At 36.5% G+C, this 23,496-nt stretch overlaps 1 protein-coding gene across 12 annotated transcripts in view; it reads left to right on the forward strand.

Annotated features, from left to right (window-relative positions):
• Positions 1-18,071: 18,071 nt before the first annotated feature.
• Dync1i2 (dynein cytoplasmic 1 intermediate chain 2) overlaps positions 18,072-23,496 on the forward strand; it is a 49,068-nt gene continuing 43,643 nt past the window's right edge. For 11 of the 12 annotated variants that reach the window (XM_063259274.1, XM_063259275.1, XM_063259276.1 and 8 more), the window contains exons 1-3: positions 18,259-18,454; positions 20,002-20,119; positions 22,735-22,852. In XM_063259274.1, the coding sequence (XP_063115344.1) occupies positions 20,012-20,119; positions 22,735-22,852 (226 nt within the window). In that variant the 5' untranslated portion in view covers positions 18,259-18,454; positions 20,002-20,011. Of the gene's footprint in view, positions 18,224-18,258; positions 18,455-20,001; positions 20,120-22,734; positions 22,853-23,496 lie in introns of those variants that run through there. The other variant, XM_023561025.2, reaches the window with a different exon arrangement.

Consider the following 23,496-nt stretch of genomic DNA (forward strand, 5'->3'; position numbering starts at 1 on the left):
TATGATCTTCCCATATAAAGATTTTCTCTTCCACACATGCCTCTAATATTTCTAAAACCCTGGATAAAAGTATAAATAGAAGACCACATACCACAGAGATATATTTAAACTAACAACGAATTAAATAAAATATATTCTGTCCTTTTACCCTGACAAAGGTCAGATTTGAATTTTAAAGTTTCGCATACCTAGAGGTCTCCTCTATAACATATTGGCACAGGGTATGCTTATTTGTAACTGATAGCTCCAAACCTCTCTTTCTGCCCTTGGTCCTGTACCATACTACTAGGGACATTTATTACACATAGATACTTAATCTGCAAATCCAGAAGCCATCCATACCTCCAATGAAAGTCATTTCTTAGCCATTCACTGGCAGAACAGTCTAGTGTCAGAAAGACAGAATTAGAGAAGAGATCTCTCAGGAACTGGAAGCAGCCTTGAGCCATTCAAGTTAGGAATTTTAGGAACCTAAGAACCAGGAATGCGGTTTAGGGGGGAAGGATTCTGACTCCATGTGACTAACCAATATCCCTAACCATACGGACTCTTTGTGGCTGATTAAAACTCAGAGCAGGATCCAAACTGCAGCATCTCAGATGGGGCACCTCTGGCTTGGGTCTAAAAGCAGCATTGTTTTCTATAGCTATGTTAAGCATACCTATTGAGTTTTAATTTCAATTATTGTGTTATTAATTTCTTTTTTTTTAATTTAAGAGGAAAAAGAGAAAAACACAAAACAAAGCGGTGTAAGGGTACACGTAATACAGAACTACAAAACAAAAAAAAACATAACAGTAAGAAATCACCTGTTAGTAGATTACATATTATCATCTTGAAAATAGTTGCTCAAATCACAGTATCAAAGAATACAAGGTGGACATTCAAACAGGGAGACTGCAAACAGCTGTGTTCAATGATCCAAAAACATTGATATAGTCAGCTATTCAACACCCCTAAACACACTTGCTGTTATATCCGTTAGAGCTCTTTTTCTTTTTTTTTTTTTTCTTTTTTTTTTCCCTCTCTTTTTTACAACAAAATTTACACATTTTGGATTTTATTACTCCTTAGTGCTTATTACTTTTGGGGGGGGGGAGAGAATACAGTCAAATATGGCAAAACAAAGCTGTCGGTCAAAACCAAGGATAGACATAGCACATGGTGTAGAACAGAGTACAAGGTTATCAACAATCGTTATCAACGTTGTCTCTTGTTTCCTTAAAAAGAATTGTCTATCTCATTAGATATTATAAAGTTGGACAAAACAGTAGAGAACAAGACCAATAAAACTTAGGCATTGTAAACATTACAGGACTTCCAAAGAAGACAATAGTCAAACCAGAATGGGTATCTTAGTGAATCTTATTGCCTTCAAAGTAGTTGCCTATGTCTTCAAACTTGATACTATCATATAGAATGGAACAGAGTCTAATCAGTCAAAACAAGATCGTGGGAGTATTACAGGACTTCAAAACAAGTTAATAGGAAATCAAAAAGAGTTACTATTTATATATCCTAATTTTTTTAATTTTTTCTTTAATTAAGACAAACATAAGAAATGACTAAATAATTTTTTTAAAAGAATAAGGGGGAGATTGAGATAAAACAGGACATAACAATATAACAATAGAGGTCAAAGCATGACTGTTTCAGCAACCTAGTACTTCACCACCATATAACCCGACTTAATAGTAGTTACCATAATGTCTGTCTTTTTCCTTGAAATATTTGGATAAAACTTCATATACTCTAGCTTCAAATATTTCCATATCAAGAAGCCCAGAATAAAGCCTTTCTAATTAATGAGTGAAAACTTTATAAGGCTCCAAGGCCACCTAATGGGGAATCATGATTACCACATATTTTTATATATTTGAATCATTACTTACATTAGGGAAACTATTCGGTATTCACACATGTGAGATTGATTTATTTCACTTATGAGTATGGTCTCAAGCTGCGCCCATTTATTGATAAATATCTCAGTGTGATCCTTCTTTATAGCTGAATAATACTCCATTGTATAGAAATACCACAACTTTTTTATCCATTCCTCAGTTGATGGACACTTGGGTTGTTTCCAAGATCTGGCGATTACAAATTGTGCTGCTATAAACATAGGTGCACATATATCACTGTGGTGTGATGCTTTCAGTTCTTCTGGGAATATGCCTAGAAGTGGAATAGCTGGAATAAATGAGATTTCCAGTCCCAACTTTTTGAGAAATCTCCAGACAGATCTCCACAAAGGCTGTACCAGTCTACACTCCCACCAGTAGTGCAGGAGAGTTCCTTTTTCCCCACAGCCTCTCCAGCATTTGTTGTCGGTTTTCTTGATCCTGGCCATTCTTTCAGGAGTGAGATGGTATCTCAGTGTGGTTTTAATCTGCATTTCTCTAATGACCAATGATGATGAGCATTTTTTCATGTATTTATTTGCCATTTGCATTTCTTCATCTGAGAATTGCGTATTCATCTCAGATGCCCATTTTTGGATTGGATCTTTGAATTTTGGAGGTCTGAGTTTCTTTAATTCTTTATATGTTTTAGAGAAGAGTCCCTTGTCTGAGAGAGAGTTCACTAAAATCTTTTCCCAGTTTGTGGGTTTTCTTTTCACTATGCTGGAGATTTCTTTTGACATGCAGAAACTTTTTAATAAGAAGTGGTCCCAGTTATTGATTCTGGGAAGTATTTCCTGTGCGGTTTGAGTCCTGTTCATGAATTCTTTACCTACTCCTATGTCTCCAAGGTTTCTACCTAATTTGTCTTCCAATAGATTTAGTGTTTCTGTTTTAATATTCAGATCTTTGACCCATTTAGATTTTAATTTAGTACATGGTGATAGACATGGGTCTAGCTTTAGTTTTCGGCAAATGGAGAGCCAGTTTTTCCAGCACCATTTATTAAAGAGACTGTCGTTCTTCCAGTGAACCTGCTTGGCTCCTTTATCAAAGATAAGGTGGTTGAGTGTGTTTGTAGTTGTGGTTGTATCTTCTAATCTATTCCATTGATCTTCACCTCTGTTTTGATTCCAGTACCATGTTGATTTTACTACTGTTGCTTTGTAGTATAACTTCAAGTCAGGGATTGTGATGCCTCCTGCTTTGTCTTTGCTGCTTAGAATTGCCCTTGCTATTCTAGGTCTCTTCTGGTTCCAGATGAAATTTAGGAGTGATTTCTCTAGACCTATAAGGTATGTTGATGGTATTTCTATTGGGATTGCATTGAATCTGTATAACAGTTTTGGGAGAATGGCCATTTTCACAATGTTTGTTCTTCCTATCCATGAGCAAGGGATGTCTTTCCATTTTCTGAGATCATCTTCAATTTCCTTTTTCAGTGTATTATAATTTTCACTGTATAAGTCTTTCACTTCTTTTGTAAGAGTATTTCCTAAATATTTCATTTTTTTGCTTGCTAATGTGAATAGTCCAGTTTCTCTTATTTCCCTCTCTGTAATTTTGTTGTTCGTGTATAGGAATGCTATTGATTTCTGAGTATTGATTTTGTATCCAGCCACATTACTGAATTTATTTATTGTATCTAAGAGTCTTTCAATGGAGTTTAGGGGTCTTCTATGTAGAGTATCATGTCATCTGCAAACAATGATAATTTAACTTCTTTTCCTATCTTTACCCCTTTTATTTCTCTTTCTTGCCTAATTGCTCTGGCTAGTACTTCCAGTACTATATTAAGTAGGAGTGGTGATAAAGGACATCCTTGTCTTGTGCCCGATTTTAAAGTAAAGGCTTTCAATTTTTGGCCATTTAGTATGATGCTGGCTGTTGGTTTGTCATAAATGGCCTTTATTATATTGAGGTAAAAACCATTTATTCCAATTTTCTGTAAAGTTCTTATCATGAATAAGTGTTGGACCTTATCCAAGGCTTTTTCTGCATCTATAGAAATGATCATGTGATTCTTATTTTTGGCTTTATTGATATGGTGGATTACATTTATTGATTTGCGTATGTTGAACCATCCTTGCATTCCTGGGATGAATCCCACTTGGTCATGGTGTATAATCTTCTTGATGATTTGCTGGATCCTATTTGCCAATATTTTATTGAGGATTTTTGCATCTGTGTTCATTAGGGAGATCGGTCTATAGTTCTCTTTTATAGTTGGGTCTTTCTCAGGTTTTGGTACTTGAGTAATATTTGCTTCCAGGAATGACTTAGGAAGGATTGCTTCCCTTTCAATTTCATTGAATAGTTTGAGGAGTGTCGGCATTAGGTGTTCTTTATATTTCTTGTAGAATTCTGCAGTGAATCCATCTGGGCCTGGGCTCTTCTTGATGGGTAAGGACTTAATTACATTTTCAATTTCATTAGCAGAGATTGGGTTATTCAACAGTTTTACATCCTCTTGATCTAGCTTTGGTACTTCATATGCTTCTAAGAATCTGTCTATTTCTTCTGTGTTATCAAACTTTTGAGAGTAGAGGTTTTTGAAATAGGTGTTGATGATCCTCTGTATTTCTATTGGGTCTGTAGTGATTTCTCCTTTTTCATTTCTTATTGCATGAATTTGAGCTTTTTCTTCCCTTTTTTAAATAAGGTTGGCTAGGGGCTTACCGATTTTATTTATTCTTTCAAAGAACCAACTCTTTGATTCGTTGATTCTTTGGATTGTTTTCTTAGTCTCTATTGCATTGATTTCTGCTCTGATTTTTATAATTTCCTCTCTTCTTTTGGCTTTGGGCTTGACTTGCTCTTCTTTTTCTAGCTGTTTGAGGTGTAGCATCAAGTTATTTATTTGTATTCGTTCTGTTTTCCTGATGTGGGAACTCAGTGCAATAAATTTTCCTCTCAGGACGGCTTTCATTGCATCCCACAGATTCTGGTAAGTTGTATCTGCATTTTCATTTTCTTTTAGATATTGTTTAATTTCTTCTTTAATTTCTTCTGTGACCCACTGATTACTCAAGAGTGTGTTATTCAGTTTCCATGTGTTTGCGGAATTTTTGCAGTATCTTTTATCATTAATTTCTAATTTCAGAGCGCTATGATCCGATAATATGCAAGGGATGATTTCAACTCTTTTGCATTTGCTTAAATATGTTCTGTGAGCTAATATATGGTCTATTTTAGAGAATGATCCATGTACTGCTGAGAAGAATGTGTATTCTGATGTTGTTGGGTGGAACATTCTGTATGTGTCTATCAAACCCATTTGTTCACAGGTGTGATTCAGTTCTGTTATTTCTTTGCTCATTTTCTGTCTGGTTGATCTGTCCCTTGGTGTCAGTGGTGTATTAAGGTCTCCTGTTACAATTGTGTTACTGATAATTTGAGTTTTCATTTCTGTTAATAATTGTTTTATATAACTGGGTGCTCTGGAGTTTGGTGCATATATATTTAAGATAGTTATCTCTTCCTCTTGGAGTTTTCCCCTTACGAGTATGTAGTGACCTTCTTTGTCCTTTATGGTCATTGTTGGTTTAAAGTTCACGCTGTCTGCAAACAGAATGGCTACTCCTGCCTTTTTTTGGATTCCTGCTGCATGAAGTATTGTTTTCCATCCTTTGACTTTCAGTCTGTGGGTATCCTTCTGGGTTAGATGGGTTTCCTGTAAACAGCATATGGTTGGATTTTTGTTTCTTGATCCATTCTGCTAGTCTGTTTCTTTTGATTGGTGCATTGAGACCATTTACATTAATGGTTATTACTGTTAAATGCTGGTTAATTGTAGGAATCTTATCTCTCTGCTGTTGCATCTTTATTTTTCTGTTCTGTTTAATTATTTGCTTTGTTTAGTGGTTTTTTCCTTTGTGTATCTAAACTGTCTTTCAATATTTTTTGCAGGGTTGGTTTGGTGCTCATGAAGTTCTTCAGCTGTTCTTTGTCATGGAAGTATTGTATTGCACCATCTATTTTGAATGATAGTTTTGCAGGATATATCAGTCTTGGTTGGAAATCATTTTGCTTTAGGATCTGGAATACTTCACTCCATGCTCTTCTTGACTTTATGGTTTGTGCTGAGAAGTCTGCTGTATTTCTGATAGGTTTTCCTTTATAAGTGATCTGTCTTTTCTCTCTGACAGCTTTTAATAATCTATTCTTGTGTTGGATTTCTGGGATGGTGATTATTATATGTCTGGGTGTAGTTTTATTTTGGTTATGACTGTTTGGAGTTCTATATGCTTCACTGATCCTGATGTCAGTTTCTGATCTCATGCTTGGGAAATTTTCAGCTATTACTTCTCTAAATATCCTCCTGACATCCTTCATGTTGTCTCCCTCTCTTTCATTAATCCCTATCATTCTTATGTTATTCTTCTTTGCATCATCTTGCAGTTGTTGAATTGTTGTTTCCTGATTCCTTGTTATTTTCAAAAGATCTTTCCTTTCCTGTTCACTAGCTGCAATCCTGTCTTCAAGGTCTGAAATTCTATCTTCACTTTCATTAAGGCGGTTTTTACAACTTTCAGTGGAGTTTTTTATTTCCTGTATATCTCTGTGCATCTGCATTATGTATTCTGTTTGTTTCTTATATTGCTCATCTAGGGATTCTATCTTTTTGTTTAGTTCCTCCAATTTTTTATCTGTGTTTTCTTTAGATATATTTAGAATCTCTTTCATTTCTTTTATCATTTCTTCTTTTATCTGGGAAATTATTTCGAGTTTGAATTTCTTTAAAGCTTCCTGGAGTTGCTTGTCAATTTCAGTAGCTATTGTATCCGATATATGAGGTGGATGGGATATATTTTCTTCTATATACATCGCTCCTAGGGTTTCTTGAGATGGGCTGGAGGTTTGAGGTTGTAATTTGGTCTTTCGTTTTGTCATTTTCCTATATTTCTGTGTTTCAAGTGTTATTTGAAAGCTTCCTCAGGATCTGTTGAAAATCCCCTTCTATGTTTGGAGCTACTGAGACTCTGGCACCGCGCTACCCCAAGCCATTGGGCCTACAGAACCAGTGGCCCTCCTCTGCCTGCTCAGAACTCCGCAGTTCCAGACAAGCTGGGCCTCAGGGACACTGTGCGCCCACCTGCCCCTTGGAAGCTCCACAGTTCTTCAATCGCAGCCGGGTTAGGGTACTCACCACAGGCCACGGTGCCTCAGGAACCTGTGGACCCTCCCTGCTTGCAGAGATATCCACAGTTCTCCAGACACACAGAGAGGCCAATGCAGGCACCCCAGATCCGCCCAGCTCCTCCTCTGTACACTGATGGCTAGGCGTGGCCGCAAAACAGCCTGGGCTCGGCTGATAGTGTGGGCCGGCCCACCCGTCGGGAGCTCAGCAGTTCTCCAAGTGTAATCGGAATGGGGAGGCTGATGTGGAAGCCTCAAACCCACCTCTCCCCTTCACTGCACCTGGAAGCCTGGGGGGACTCCAGCAGTCTGGGCGGAGATATCCAGAGTCCTCCAGACATGCAGAGAGGCCGGTGAGGGCACCCCAGATCTGCCCAGCTCCTCCTCTGCCTGTGTTATTAATTTCTAGAGGGTCTACTTGATTCTTTTCCCCCCATCAGCTGCTCTATTGGTAATTTAGTTCTTTTTTAAATTTTTAACATGTTAATTATATTCATTTTATATTATTCATTTGATGATTCCAAAGCCTACATCTTTGTGGGTTTTATTCTGCTGTTTTGGTTGACTGTTGCTTTTGGTACCTTCTTTCCTCATGCCTTTTGCAACTTTCTAAGTTATTTTTTGAAATTTATCTATGTAGGCTTCTTCAAAACAGAATAAAGATGAGTTCTTTAAAAAAAAATGATGCATATTTACTTCTCCAAGCACCCAAGGGTATAACAAGTCTGTATCAACTTTAGATCAAATTTCAACCTATGTTTTTATGAACTAGCCAGATACTGAAATTTCAGGCTGCAAATCCATATGATGGTTCACTTGGTATTGCAAATTCTCAACGCAGATTTGACTAATTCCAGCCCTACTCAGTGTCAAGGGCAATTCTCTAGGAAGATGTTGGCAATTGTGGTGGATTTCTTACATTAGGGATGCATTAGGTTTCTTTTTAAAAATCCAGTTTGACCTTAGACTTTACCTTTTATGCTTCAATACTACAAGTCTGCAAGTCTATAAAGTTTACCAAGTTAAACAAGCACCCTCTATGTGAAACACCGTGGGTATTTAACTAGCACCTTATACAAGCTACACAAGTGATCTATCTCTGAATTACATCCCCAGCCATTCCTACCTTTTATCCTAAAACTTTCCTTACTTTCTTGTTTGCTCATTCACCAAGAAGAAAGGTATTTTACCCAGCAGGTTTAGTGACTTTTAGAGGAAAGGTCAGCTGGGGTACCTCATCTGCTTTACTGTTGTTAAAGTCTTAATAAAACCTTAACATTTTTCCAGTCTATCTACTTTTCTGAATTTCCACTAATAATGCGCTGGCTCTTGCCCTTATGTTCTGGCTTCATCTAAAAATCTTCCAACTATAGTGCCTGCTTCCAATCTCTGTGTTACTCCATTGCTCATTTCCCTAAGCAAGTCATAACAGTAAAGATCTTAGCAAGACACAGAAGTCACCCAAAATAGTTCAAGTGAAAATATGTTAATCCAAGGACCGAGACAGAGGAGTGAGCAGTGATAAGGAAGCAAACAAGATGAGGAGGCTTGGAACCAGCGATGAGGAGATGCTAAAGAAACCAAAGGAGAAAACAAATTGCTAGAAGCCAGTGAAAACAGAGCTAAGGAAGAAGGCCCACCTGGCAGGAGCCAAGTCATGGAGGAATGAAGTCACTGCTGGAAATGTGGCATCAAGGAACAAAAGAAAGGGAAAGAAATGCCCCACTTACTTTCTACTTGCCTTCTGATAATCTTGCCAAGACTTCTTTTAGGTCAAACCTAACCACAAAGTTGTCCTTAAAGGAGCCTAAGCTGACATCTAGAGGTGTAAAACTTGACAGAGAAGGGCAGAAAGAATCTGAGGAACACAGAGAATATATCATCCTTTCTCTTAAACCACTTCAAAAGAACTATCTAAAATGTAAATCTTATCCAAAGTTTCCCTCCATAAGGGAGGGAAATCTTATCCAAAGTTTCCCTCCATAAGGGTCAGTGGGTTCACGTCTTGTGTAGGACTAAGTTCAAGCTGAGATGTGGCTTACACTTGCATGTAGCTTGATTCCATTAGCACACAGCCTTTCTGAACTATCTATAGACCTTCACTATTCTCTAGTCTCATACCTCTATTGTTATACTTTAGCCATATTTTTTCTTCTTCTAAAGGTACCTCTCTGCCTTTTCTTTGCTTGCTTAACTTCTATTCCATTTTCTAGAATCAAAGACTTAATTCTGGAATCAGATTCTCCTATAAGTTTTCCTCTCAGAGTGTTTGCTTCATTTCTTTATATATTCCCATTGTAATATTTACTTGAACTGAGTCTTCCTCCTTTGAGAAGAGAGATGTGTGTTTTAGCTCTTGTATAAATAACAGCCAGCTCCATTCCTAGCACACAGTGGGCAACCAATAACATGTTTTTTAAATAAATAAATAGAAACAAATATTTAGAAAGATGCACGAAAACACAATTTGTGTAATTATAAAGCTCTTTTTTTAGGTTTTAGGGAAAAGTCTTCAAAATTGAAGAGCTTTCTTTTTCACATTCATTATTTCTTGTATGGCAGAGAAAGATAAAGAAAAGATTACAAACTCAAGGAGTATGACTTGAATTCTTATTTTATTTATTTATTTATTTATTTATTTTGGTTTTTTGAGACAGGGTCTTGTGATATAGTGCAGGCTGGTCTTGAACTCATTACATAGCCCAAGCTGGCCTCAAACTTGCAGCAAATTTCCTTCCTCAGCCTCCAAAGTGCTGGGGTTACAGGTGTGCACTCTCATGCCTGGCTAGAATTTGAATTCTAAAGTTGAATACTGGTCCTAAACTTACACACTGTGCTTCTTGTCAGTCTTCTAGAACATAAGGAAAGATATTGTTTTAGTGTTAGCTTTCATTCTTGCCATTAAAATGCTTTAGGGCCAGGTGTGGTAGTAAGCACCTATAATCCCAACACTCAGGAACCTGAGGCAAGAGGACTGCTGTGAGCTAGAGGCCAGTCTGGACTACAAAGTGAGTCTAAGGCCAGCCTGAAATGCATAGACAAATCCTGTCTCAAAAAAACAAAAAAAAATTTTTTTAATGCTTTAGATTGTTTAAACAAACATGTATCAACTCGCAAATTTCAGGTAAATTACTCTTCCATTAATTTGCTTTCTTTATATATTAAATTTTAATAACTGTGGAAACTGTTTTACCTGACTTAGATTCCAGCAGTGTAAAATACTTTCTTGAATAATCAAGATAACAGAATGATGAATGGCAACAAAATTCAGTCTTTCCAAGATCTGGAATCCAGATACTGGATAATTACAATCAAGGGAAGAAAAAAAGAGAAGTAGATCACCAGGAACCACAAAGAAACTGACAAGAGAATGAAAAGCTACAGAGAAGTTTGAGAGATGGACCACAGTGCACAGAAGGAAATGAAATAGTTTAGACCCTCTCCCCAACTTCTGGTTCAACACTCCTAGAGAGGGCAATATGACTATAGAACCAAGGTGAACACTGGAGGTTCCAGGATTGGGCCACCAACATAGGCTCCAAGTGAACCCACATTTGCTGTGATCTACAGGGACAGCACGCACTTTTGCTCCAAGAGAACTCCTACCCACAGCGGCAACAGCCAGAGAAGGACACCTTCCCAGGCATCAGCCATATTGTTAGAAAGTGCTTGATTAGGCATCATTCTAGGAAGGGGTTGATTGAATCTGGGAGTCAAAACAGCTAGGATGGTTTCACTTCAGAGTTCCCAAAGTTCCCCCTCCCATAGTGACTGAATGAGAGACAGCTATAAAAGACAGCCACCAGCAAGGAGCAGACTAATAAGAGACACTTGAAGGGTTTTAGCTCCAGCCAGAAAGGACACAAGCCCACCTCCACTGTGGGAGGCCAGACCCAGCTTGAGTTGCACTGAAAGTACAGGAATACGGGACTTGAGCCCTCACCCTACAGCCTGTATCCACAATGCGTTTGGGGTCTGACCAACTTCCTTCTTAACCAGCACAAGTGGGGATGCTTCTTGACTTAGATACTCCCACACTTTGGGGTAAACAGAGGAGCCACTGGAATGGGGTAAGGGACACCTCACAAACTCACAGGCCATAAGGGTGGGCAGAGAACATTCTGCTAAACTCTGAAACTGTAGATCCAGAATGGAAACCACTCATTCATATACAGAGAAATTTTTCTGTGTTTGGACTCTCCTTCCCTTCTCTTTCTACTTTCTTCTTCATTTGTTTATAGAGGTCTGAGGAATTTCACCTTGTCCATCTTGTTTTTTATTTTTATATTTTTCCTTTTAATTTTTCTTACATTTATTCTCCATAGTATTTCTTTTTTATGTTTCTTTTTTCCTTTTTTTTAAAAATTGTATATCTTGGGTTTTTTTCTGTTACCTTTACCTAATTGTATGAATATCCTTCTACTTTTTAATAGAATCCTTTGCCTCCTCATCTCCCATTCTTTTATTTTAGAAGTTTTCCTCTTGTGTTCTCTCATTCTTAATTCTCTATATTTCTAACAGTGTAACCATTATGCTTTATTAACCTGGTTTTTTTACTTTTGGATTTTTTTTTTGTACCAGGAATTGAACTTTGTTCATTGTGCTTTGCCAGGTGCTGCTAAGCAATATCCCAGTTCTGCTTTATTGATCTTTAGATAGTTAACATTATGTTATTACTATTTAATTATTTTCTATCATTATCAAAGATATCATTCTTGCATTTAGCTGTCTCTCATCCAGTCACTATGGGAGAGTAACTTTGGGAACTCTGAAGTGAAACCATCCTAGCTGTTTTGACTCCCAGATTCAATCAACCCCTTCCTAGAATGATGCCTAATCAAGCACTTTCTAACAACCATTCTTGCTATATGTCAATATCTGAGTTGTCTTGATATTTACACTACAATTGTGGATTTATTTTCTATGGTTACGGGTAGCATGTACAATATTAGTTCTTATGGTATGTCGATCGTCCAGTTTGCAGTAGGTGATATTACTGCTGCTGATTGGCTTGATATTTCCAGGGTCACTTAATTGTTTCTATTAATAGGTTTTCTGTGTATGGCAACACCCAGATTACTTTTGTGACATTAACGATACAGCAATCTATTCCTAGAAAACTGAGTGTTGGGGAATTGCACTGCATCTTCTCCTAAATTAACAGAAATTATTAGATCTTGGGCCAGAAGCAAAGAAGTATAGTTAGCTACACCAACAGTGCATCACTGAAAAGCAGACTAACTAAAGAGATCTATATAATAACAACAAAGTCTTTGCACTATAAGCAACTGGCAACCCTGATCATAAAACAAACAAACAAAATTCAATAGAAACATAAGAATACAAAGCAACAAAATGCTTCTCAAACTCCCATCTTCTCCAAAAAGTGGTTAGAAAAAAACAGTGAATCACTTATAAAAGTAAATCCATCAGAATTATAGCAGATTCTCAATATAAACTTGAAAGACAAGGAGAGCTTGGAGTGGAGGGGGCTTTCAAGTCCTAAAAGATAATAGCTTCCAATCCAGACTATCTATCCCACAAAACTGATGGGGAAATAAGTTATTTATATAACAATGAGTACCTCAAAAATTCATGACCAACATTAGAACCCAAAAAATATTTTCAAGGATAACCTAGAAGGAAACGATGCCAACAGTGCCAAAAATCTAGTAGAAGGCATACATCAGGCAGATTGAGTAGTTAAGCAGTTAAGGTGAAAAAAAAAGTTAATCAAAACAGAAAAATAATACAATGGTAGGAATGAGTCAATACCTTTAGCAATAATTTTCAATGTAAATTGTCTCAATTCCCCAATCAGAAGACACAGATTGGCAGGATGGATCAAGAAACAGAACCCAAGGATATACGGCAGACAGGAAACACATTTATTTCAAAAAAGAATTTACAATTAATAATTAAAGGATGGAAAACAATACTTAGTGCAATGTGAAGCAGGAAAAAAGCAAGACTAGCTATCTTAATTTCAGACCAAGCATATTTCAAATCAACACTAATGAGAAAACACAAAAGATCACTACATATTGGTTAACGAAACAATTCAGCAGGAAGAAATAGAAATTTTAAACTCAAGCATCAACACTGGCTACCCAACTTCATAAAACAAACACTACTTGACATAAAATCAGATAAATACTAGAATGATAGTGGAGGAACTCAGTACCCCATTATAACAAACAGATAAACTAGGCAAAATAAATAAGTACATAAATATCAGAATTGAATCAATCCTTCAAATAAATGGACCTGATAGATATCTAGAACATTCCACCCAACAACCACAGAATACACATTCTTATCAGCAGCACATTGACTTCCTCCAAAACAGATCACATACTATCCCATAAAGAAAGTGTAAGTAAATATAAAAGAATTGAAATTATACTATACATATTATCAGACCATACTGAAATGAAACTAGAAATTGGTGGCAAAAGAAATCATAGAAATTACACACTTCATGGAAATTAAATAATATTGCCTTAAATAATCAGTGGGTCACAGAAGAAATCAAGGAAGAAATTAGTTCATGAAATCACACAATGATGCTATTACACATACAAGAAACAACAGGACACAATAGCTGTGAATGCCCACATCAAAAATACAGAGGCAGGCCAAATAAATGACCTACTGATACATCTCAAGGTCCTAGAAAGACAAGATCAATTCAAGTCCAAAGCTAGTACAAGGAAAGAAATTATAAAGATCAGAGAAAAAAATCAATGAAATTGAGATTTAAAAAATACAGAGAGCCAATGAATCAAACTGCTGGCTCTTAGAAAAAAAATATATACACTCCTACCTAATCTTACGCCAAAAAAGAAAGACAAGACCCAAATAAATGCAATTAGAAGTCAAAAAGACAAAATCACAACACACTGCTGAAGTCCAGACTATTAGTAACTGCTTCAAGAACTTGTACTTTAATACAATGGAGAATTCAAGAGAAATTGATAGGTTCCTAGATTCATAAAAACTATCAAAGCTGAACCAAAAAGACGTAAAAATTCTAAACAAAACAATATCAGGCAATAAAACTGAAGAAGTAATTTTTTATTAAAGGTTCAAGTCCTGATGGAGTCCCTGTAGACTTCTACAAAAATTTTAGGGAAGATCCAACACCAATACTCATCAAACTCTTCAATGAAATTCAAAGGGAAGGAATACTCCCAAAATCATTCCTGAAAGATAGCATTAGCCTGCTTCCAAAAACAGATAAGGACCCTCCCACCAAAAAAAAGGATTATGGGCCAATCTCTTTAATGAACATACAGGCTAAAATATCCTAACAAGATACTGGCAAATAGAATGCAACATTTCATCAAAAAGATCATAAATCATGACCAAGTAGAATTTATCTCAGAGATGCAAGGATGGTTGAACATATGCAAATCAATGAATGTCACATACCAAATAAACAAAAGCTGGAGGAAAAAAACACATGATCATTTCAATTTTAGCAGAAAAAGCCTTTCCTTTGACAAAATCCAACATCCATTCATGATAAAAAAAAAAAACAACAAACAAACCATGAAGAAGCTGAAGATTTACCTACTAAGTGCCTGCCTTGCAAGCTCAAGATTGTGAGTTCGATCCTCACTACCAAAAAAAAAAAAAAAAAGAAGAAGAAGAAAATAGGTATAATCAGATCTTATTTCAACCTGTAAAAGCCATTTATGACAAACCAATGGCCAGCATCATGTCAAGTGGAGAAAAGATGAAGCCTTCTTGTGGTAAACCGGCCTATGCCCAGGCTGGTCTACTAGTTTGTTAACCTGACCTAGGGGTGAACAAATCTGAAAGACAAACAGGCACAAACTGAGCATGCAGTATCCAGGGAACTCTTGTTTCTAGCAGGCAGAAAGCCCTAGCATCTGGTACATCCTGCCTTTATTCAATCAGACATAGGTACAAGCAATTAAAGTAACACAAATCTCATCTGCCTTCCAACATCCATTAGTATATGCTCAGGTAAACAACTCAGCTGTATTGACTTTTTCCTAGAATCTACAAATACCATCATCCCTGCATGTTGCCTTTTTCCCTTGTGCTCATAGAGGAGGTCAGTTAAAGCCTCACTTCTCCTTAAGTGATCTGCCACACTTTGTAATATCAGGAACAAGGTGGCGATGTCTACTGTCACCACTATTATTCAATATAGTTCTTAAAACATTAATCAGGCAAGAAAAAGAATAAAAGGGATATGTGTAGGAACAGAAGAAGCCATTATTTGCAGATGACATGGTTCTCTACAGAGAAGACCCAAAAAAATTCCACTGAGAGACTTCTAGGACTAAAAACAACATTCAATAGAGTAGCAGAATAAAAAGTCAACATACAAAAATCAAAAAATATTATTCCATTGAGAAAAAATTAAAGAAGCAGTACCTTTAACAATAGCATCGAAAAAATTAAATACTTGGGAAATAACCTAACCAAGGAAGTAAAAGCCTTTACAGTGAAAACTATCATACTCTCAAAAAGGATATTAAAGAGGACATCAGAAAATGGAAAGATATCATGTGTTCCTGGACAGGCAGAACTAGTATAATCAAAACAGCTATACTTCCCAAACTTCCAAGAACTGTTTTTACAAATTTAATGCAGTCCCAACCAAAATGCAAATAGCATTCCTAGAACTACAACTAGAGAAAACAATCCTAAAATTCAGATGGAACCAGAAATGACATAGACTAGCAAAAGTAACAAGATCAAGGGCAGGAGGCACCACAATTCAGGACTGAAAGTTAAAATATACATTTAAAAATAGCATGGTATTGCCAAAAACAGATGTAGATCAACGGAATAAAATGAAGTACGGAGAAACAACTCTAGGCACATTCAGCTACCTGATCTTTGACAAAGAGGTAAAAAATTTATGCTGAAGGAAAGTAACTTATTTAGCTCCATTTTTTTTCAGCAGTGGAGATTGAACTCACAACTTGCCAGGCAGGCACTTACACCACTGAGCTAAATCCCTGGCCCTAAGATAGCTTTTTGAAAAAAGAGTGCTGGGAAAACTGGCTACCCACATGCAGAAGATTGATTTTAGACCCGTATCTCTTACCATGTACTAAAGTTAAATCAAAAGAGATCAAATATCTAAATGTTAAAACAGCTGAGCAAGGTGGCACATGCCTGTAATCCCAGCAATCAGGAAACTGAGGCAGGAGGATTGCCATGAGTTTGGGGCCAGAGTTGGGTACATAAGCAAGTTCAAGGCCAGTTTACATTACATAGTAAGATCTTGCCTCACAAACAAACAAACATAATTAATATTAGAGCAGAAACATTTAACCTGCTGGAAGATAAAACAGGTAAAACTCTTGAAGATATAGGCACACACCAGGTCTTTCTGAATAGAACTCCAATTGCACACGAAACAATACTAAGAAATCAATATATGGGACTTTATCATATTAAAAAGCTACTGCACAACCAGGAAACAATCAACAGTAAGAGACAACCGACAGAATGATAAAGTTTTTTGCCAGCTATTCATCAGAAAACTAATATCTAGAATATACAAAGAACTCAATAAAACTACCCCCCAACAAAAGACCCACTCAAAAACATGGGCAACTGAAAGGACACTTCTCAGAAAGAAGTACAGATAGCCAATAAATACATGAAAAAAATTCACCATCTCTGTCCACTAGAGGAAAACAAACTAAAACAACACTGAGATACTCTCTGACTGCAGAAAGAATGGCTATCATCAAGAAATCAAATAATAACAAATTCTGGCAAGGCTGAAAGGGAAAGGAACTCTTCTACATGGTTGGTGGGAATGTAAACTTGTATAAACACTATGAAAGTCAGTATGGGGATTCCTCAAAAAACTAAAACTAGAAATTCCATTTGACCCAACTGTTCCCCTTCTAGGTATTCTTGCAGAAGAGTTGTAGACATATTAAATGTGTTTCCCCATGTTTATAGCAGTACTATTCACAATAGCTACATCTTGGAAGTGGCCTCTATGTCTATCATGGGATAATGAAAATGTGGCATTTATACATATGACACTACTCAGCAATAAAGAATGATAAATTTGAGTCATTTGTAGGAAAATAGATGCATCTTGAGACCATAATGTCAAATGAAATAAAGCAGACATACAAGCCTAAATATTGTGTGGTTTCTCTTATATAAAAATCCAAAATATAGACAAAAAGAAAAATAAGAGATACATAATAAGATGGGAAAAAAGGAAGTTTCCTAGAGGAGTTCTTGCTTTATTAAAGCCTTGTGATTTTACTTCTGCATTTATAGTGTTTGTAGTGTTTGACAGTTTTTAAAAGTGTGTGAGTTGTAGATTCACAAATCAGGGTTCTTTTTCTGCTCAGGGTAATATAACTTCATATTTTGTCAAGTAAACCTTTGAATGTGAAGATAGGGGAGTCAAGAGATGGAAGGAGCAGGGAAGGAATAGAGGGGAAGGGGATGAAAAAGGAATAAAGACGTGCTATGTACATGTATCAAGTCCCTACAAGGAATGTAAACATTATGTATCGCATTCGTGTATAAATAAATAAATAAAAACACAAACTGTTTTCTTACCAAAAACTGTTTTGCGAGAAAATAAAAATGCTACTACACAGCCACAAAATACTAGAGAAATATTTGGCATACTGCTTAATTTTATTTGTATTTAGTTCACCTTAGATAACACATGGATCCTCAATAAGTCTGTTCTAAAATTACATCTTTAGACATCTAACTATACGTGTTCCCTCAAATGTGTCGTTCACCCAATTTTGCCATGAAAAATAATCCTTCTCAAAATTCTGTCAATGTTGAGTCAAAGATCTTAATAAAACACGTGAAACATTCTGAACACTGTCCACCTTAAGAGAATACCAAAGTTCTACTATCTTCTTGGGATCTGGACCTCCTGAAATGGGAAACCCGAAGTTAAGACACACTACGTATCCCACCATACCCTGCGACAACCAGTGGTCACAACTCCCAGAATGCACTTCTCGCCTTGCTGCTGGGGCTTGTAGTTTTCCCATATTGCACCAATTCCGACGCGAAAGGCTGTTTTTCCGTGCTCACCTCCAGGTTATTAAAGATAGCTTTTCACCTTTGACGAAACGGAAACACTTCGGACACCCAGTGGTTTGGATTCTTTATTTCATCTATCGTTTTTACAAAAGGTAAAGTCAAGAGTGGCTTCAGGGGCCAACGCCATATTTCTAGGAGCGGTCTCGTTCGGGCGAAGACATTTGTCCCTACGTCTTCGCCGTAGCAGCCGCCGCCCATCCCTCTTTGTGTGTCTCAGAAGCCACTGAGGTGGTGGTGACGACAGTTGGCTTTGGGGCTTAACCTAGGGACATCTCCGGGACGTTGCAGGCAGGCGGACGCTTTCCTGTCCCGCCACCAGACAGGTGAGTTGACTGTCCTTCCCTCAAGGCCCTCCTGCCTGCTGTAGTCCATGTCGGAACTGGCAGGGACTGCTTGGCAGATCCTGCTGACAGCGCCTGCCTGCCTGCCGCCTTCTCAAAGAAAGGCAAGGGGAGCCGAGAGGGTGACTCAGTGCGGCCCGAGGCGCGGAGTCCAGTCCCTTCCCTTCTCGACTGTCGTGAGCAGCGTGGGAACCCTGGCGCCCCTGGTTCCTTTTCCTGGTCCAGGGTAGCTTGGACCGCGCCCGTTTGGCCGGAAGCCCGCTGGAGAAAGTTGCTACTTTCCACCTTGCTCCATTTTACCAATGAGGGACGTTACCCTTGGGGTGATAGTGTCTCCCTCACCTTGTGTGTGCTGGACAGAAGGGTCGCCGGTACAGAAGAGTTGTTGCATGGAATTGTAGAGAGTGTCTTCCCTGGCATTTTAAGTCCTGGAGGAAAGGCTGTGGCCTCTCTGAAGATGACTGGGCCCATCACCTATGGTTCAGCCCTACAAACTTTACTCTTGGTGTTTGACTAAAACTGATCAGTTTGACCGAGATGTAAAATAGTATTGATGTGCAGCGTTATAGTTTTCAGTTAAAAATATTCATTACTTCTTCCTAAAACTGAAGATGAAGTACTGTAGTACGTATGGTGATTGTTTTTTGAAGCTCTGTAATTCTGTCTGCCTTGCCCATTAATCATTTAGTCAGTGTCAGTATAATGTGGACACTGCGCTGGGGATGCTGTGAAGATAGCAAAAATGACTAAAACACACTCTGGTTTCAAATAGATTACAATCTCAGGAGTCTTCACAAAAATTGTACTAAAAGGGCCTTAAAAGGTGTAGGTGAGGTCTTATTGCAGAGCAATAAAAGATCATTTGGTTTGATCGTTAATGATGGTGGCTGTATTTTGCTTTATTATTACTAATTCCATGTAATTAGAATGTATAGGAATTTTCTGTTTGACCTCCTGTTGTTTTTGTAACGTTTCTAAGAATGAGTGCAGAACTATTGACAGTTTTATTTGCTGTGGTATAGCTTCTAAATGTCAACCAGTATCCTCTGATTTAAGTGCTAGTTTTGACCTTTAACTCTTCAGTACCCTAATATTTTGACATTAAAAAAAAAACATTGAGACATTTTGTTAAGTTTGGGTATATGAACGTTAAAACACTTACTGCATGTTAGCTCCTGTGCTCCGCACTGGGTAATAGTTTTTATGTACAATTTGTTTATAAAGTAATGTTTCTCATCTTAGTATGTGTATGTTTTAATTATATTTTTTAATTTATTTTTTGAGACAAAGTCTCATGAAGTTGCCCAGGACAGACCCAAATTTTCCTTGCCTCTGCTTTCTAAGTAGTAGGGCTTATAGGCATGGGCCACCACACCTGGCTTGGTTCTATTATTTTAAATGTGGAATTTGTATACAGTACTATCTTTAGACTCTTCTTGGGACTGTTCTCTTCTTGAAGCACTATTTTTTTTTAATGTGCTACTTGTGCCAATGTAATGATAATCGTAAATGATTGTACACTTTTTTAGGGTCACAAACATGTCAGACAAAAGTGAATTAAAGGCTGAGTTGGAACGGAAGAAGCAGCGATTGGCCCAAATCAGAGAGGAAAAGAAGAGGAAAGAAGAAGAAAGGAAAAAAAAAGAAGTATGTTTCATTATAAAAAGTAAAATCAAAATAATTGGTTTTATTTCAAGTTCTTATGCCTTTATATAATTTAAAATAGTTAAAAATCTATCTGTTGTCACTGCAAAGGTAGCACTATAAGTGAATCTTACTTTATAGAAACCAGATACAGAAAATTGACAAAACAGGTAAATTTAAATATGATATTTTTTACCTGAATAAAAGTATTTCATTTAGGATAATACTTTTCAAAGATTTCATTTGCAGATGTTCGATTTATATATGTGATCCTTCAGGAATATATTAAAATAAGCATTTGTGCTATAATAGTTCGTACAGTAGGGCATCTATCACAACTTAGTTTAGACTTTGGACCATTTGGCTATTTTTGCTAGTCTGAACTAATAATTTTGACAGGCTGTATAATGCTAATGGCAAACAGATATATATAATAAAAGACATACTTGATACTTGACTATATTTGTACTTCTGTTTCTTATCGTGAGTTAGTCTCGATAGTACCACAAAAATGAACCAGGTATTTTTGATACTGGTTTTTTCTAAAACATATTTCATCATGTAAAACAAATACACATTGACCCTTACCTGGAGATATTTTATTTCTTCCTGTGTTGAAACGTATTTATCTCTAAATCTTTGTTATTGAGATGTTTTTGTTTTGAGATCTCACTATATAGTTTAGGGTGACCTTGAATTCATTATGTAGACCAAGCTGGTCTCAAACTTGAGGCAGTCATCCTGCCTCAGCACCCCGAATGCTAGGATTACAGGCATGCACCTGGTTCCCTATGGATTTTTTTAAAAAATTTTTTGGTTTTTTGAGACAGGGTTTCATGATACAGTTCAGGTTGTCTTTGAACTCACTATGTAGCCAAGGCTGGCCTTGAACTCCCTGTTACCCCGTGCCTGAGCCACCTGACTGCTGCCTAGCCCCTTTGGAAAATTTTAAAGACAGATTATGAATACTTTTACCACAGATAATGTTTTAAAGGGACAGTGTAAGGTAGTGTGTCTTAAATGCACCTTTGGTGAAATAGCATAAATAATAGTACTACTAGAATCTAAAGACTAAGAGAAAAATCTATAGCAGAAAAATCAAAGGCACAATGTGCAGCATTGTTACGATAATATAATGAGAGCTATTGTAGAAGAATGTGCTAATTTCTTCTGAACCTTTCAATGATAAGAAGGTTAGAGGTTTACGCTAGGTATTTGATTAAAAACTGATAGAAGCATGGTTCAGATTGGCTGAACCTTCCTAAATAGTACCATACTCTTAAACATTTCAGTGCTGAGAACAAATTTAATTTTTGTTTCTAGCCATAAATGATATCTAAGGGATATCTATTTTAGTATTGCTATTTAGTTTCAAGTTTATAAAATATTACAAGAGATAATTCAGTAGTAATAAGCGGTGGGTCTACTATATTATATATCCTAAAGCATCAGCTTGGTATGATATTCCATTTTCCTATTTGAATTTGGTTACAGTGATACTATAGTATTTTGACTAACAAAATTCACTCAATGTGTAATAGTTATCTAGTTGACATCATTTGAGGTGCATGTATAAAAGTTTTCAAGTTTTCCCTTGAAAGCTTAGATTTTATTTGAGATGTTTTGGATGATCTGAAAACACTGAAGTTTATCTAGTTGTTTAACTCAAAGATTTTGCCAAAACTCCCATGACAAATAAAAGTTGCTAATATTTTCATAACAAAAAAATGTTCTGTGCTCTGTAAAAGCAATTTTAATTGTAAACAAACCATATATTTGTATTATTACCATAAGACCTAAAAGCTGGGCACAGTGGCATCTACATGTAATCCTAGCCACTCGGGAGGGTGAGGCAAGATCACTTGAGCCCAGGAATTTGACACTAGCCTGGGCACATAGTGGGACTCACTCTTTCTATGTTTCCAGCTGGGCTTTTTATTTTTAAACAGGATCTTGCTGAAATTGCCCAGACAGGGCTCAAACTTCCGATCCTTCTGCTTCAGCCTCTCAGATTGCTGAGATTGAAGGCATGTACCACCACACCCAGCTACTCTGTTTCTTAAATTAAAAAACACCTATAATTTTAAAAACTTCCTCCAGGTGAATTTTTTATAGTCTCTACCTATAGTTACATAAATATAGTGAAAATTTTATATAGAAGTTTGACATACTCAAGTTTTTTCAACAAATCAAATTGTCCATTTACTGAGAATTTGCTACTTCTTAAATAACTCCACTTATTTCCATAATGTTAGGACATTTATAATTCAACTTTTGTGCCAATTGGGGAGGGAGGTGGTTTCTACCATTCCTGTCCATAGTCAGCAGTTTTATACTCTAAAGCAGTGGTGGCAAACACATGGCACACATACTTCAGTAGGCTGTTTGTATCATTGAAAGTTCTAAAAGGTTTGTCATCACTGCTATAGAAAAATACATGAATCAATTTAGTAATAGCATTTGGAGATTATTAATGATTATATAATTTAGGAATGACTATAAAAATATATACAGATCTAATTTTGCTCAAAATACACAGCACTTTATCACTTTATATTTTAACAAATAGAAATGTTTTATGCCATTTGTAAACTTAGATTTTAATTTAATAACTTTAGACTGATCAGAAGAAGGAAACTGTTGTTCCTGTGCAAGAAGAATCTGATCTTGAGAAAAAAAGAAGAGAAGCTGAAGCATTGCTTCAAAGCATGGGTCTAACCCCAGAATCCCCTATTGGTAAGGATAAAAAATACATCCCTTTATGAGAGATAGGCATATTTCTGATGAGCTCAAACATGGCTGAGATGAGGAGTTGACTTGATATATTTTGCATATATTTGTTAACTGTGTCTTAAAATCATTAACCTTAACATTATTTGGAGTTGCATATGGTTATTTTTGTTCAAAACATATGCAAGATTATATTTATTAACATATAGATCCATTAATTGACTTCTTATTAAATCAGCAATTTAGCAAGTTTTATGTGTCATATTTTGTTAAGCTCAAATATGAGTGTTTCCTAATCTTAACTATGTATTTCTATAGGTTAGAGAGAAGTATAATAATCAAACATGAATATTCAAAGGTATAGGAACTTACAATGTTCTGCTCTCAATACTAATAGAGAAGTTATATTGATAGCTCATTTTGGCAGTGTTTTGACTTAAATCTTTTTTGGGGTTATTCATTTTGATGTCTGTGCTAAACCAAGATGCCAACGTAGTACAGATACTAAGGACATTTAGCTACATATCAGAAAGCATTTAATGCTTACTTCAATGGGTCTGTGCTGGCTGCTATTACGTAGCATTTATTTTAGTTTGAGATAATCTTATCCTTTAGGGACAACATTTAGGGTCAGTTTGTAGACTAATTTT

The sequence above is a fragment of the Cavia porcellus genome, unplaced genomic scaffold, assembly GCF_034190915.1.
Source record: "Cavia porcellus strain 051 isolate PalLab524CR breed Dunkin Hartley unplaced genomic scaffold, mCavPor4.1 scaffold_12, whole genome shotgun sequence".
Lineage (NCBI taxonomy): Eukaryota > Metazoa > Chordata > Mammalia > Rodentia > Caviidae > Cavia > Cavia porcellus.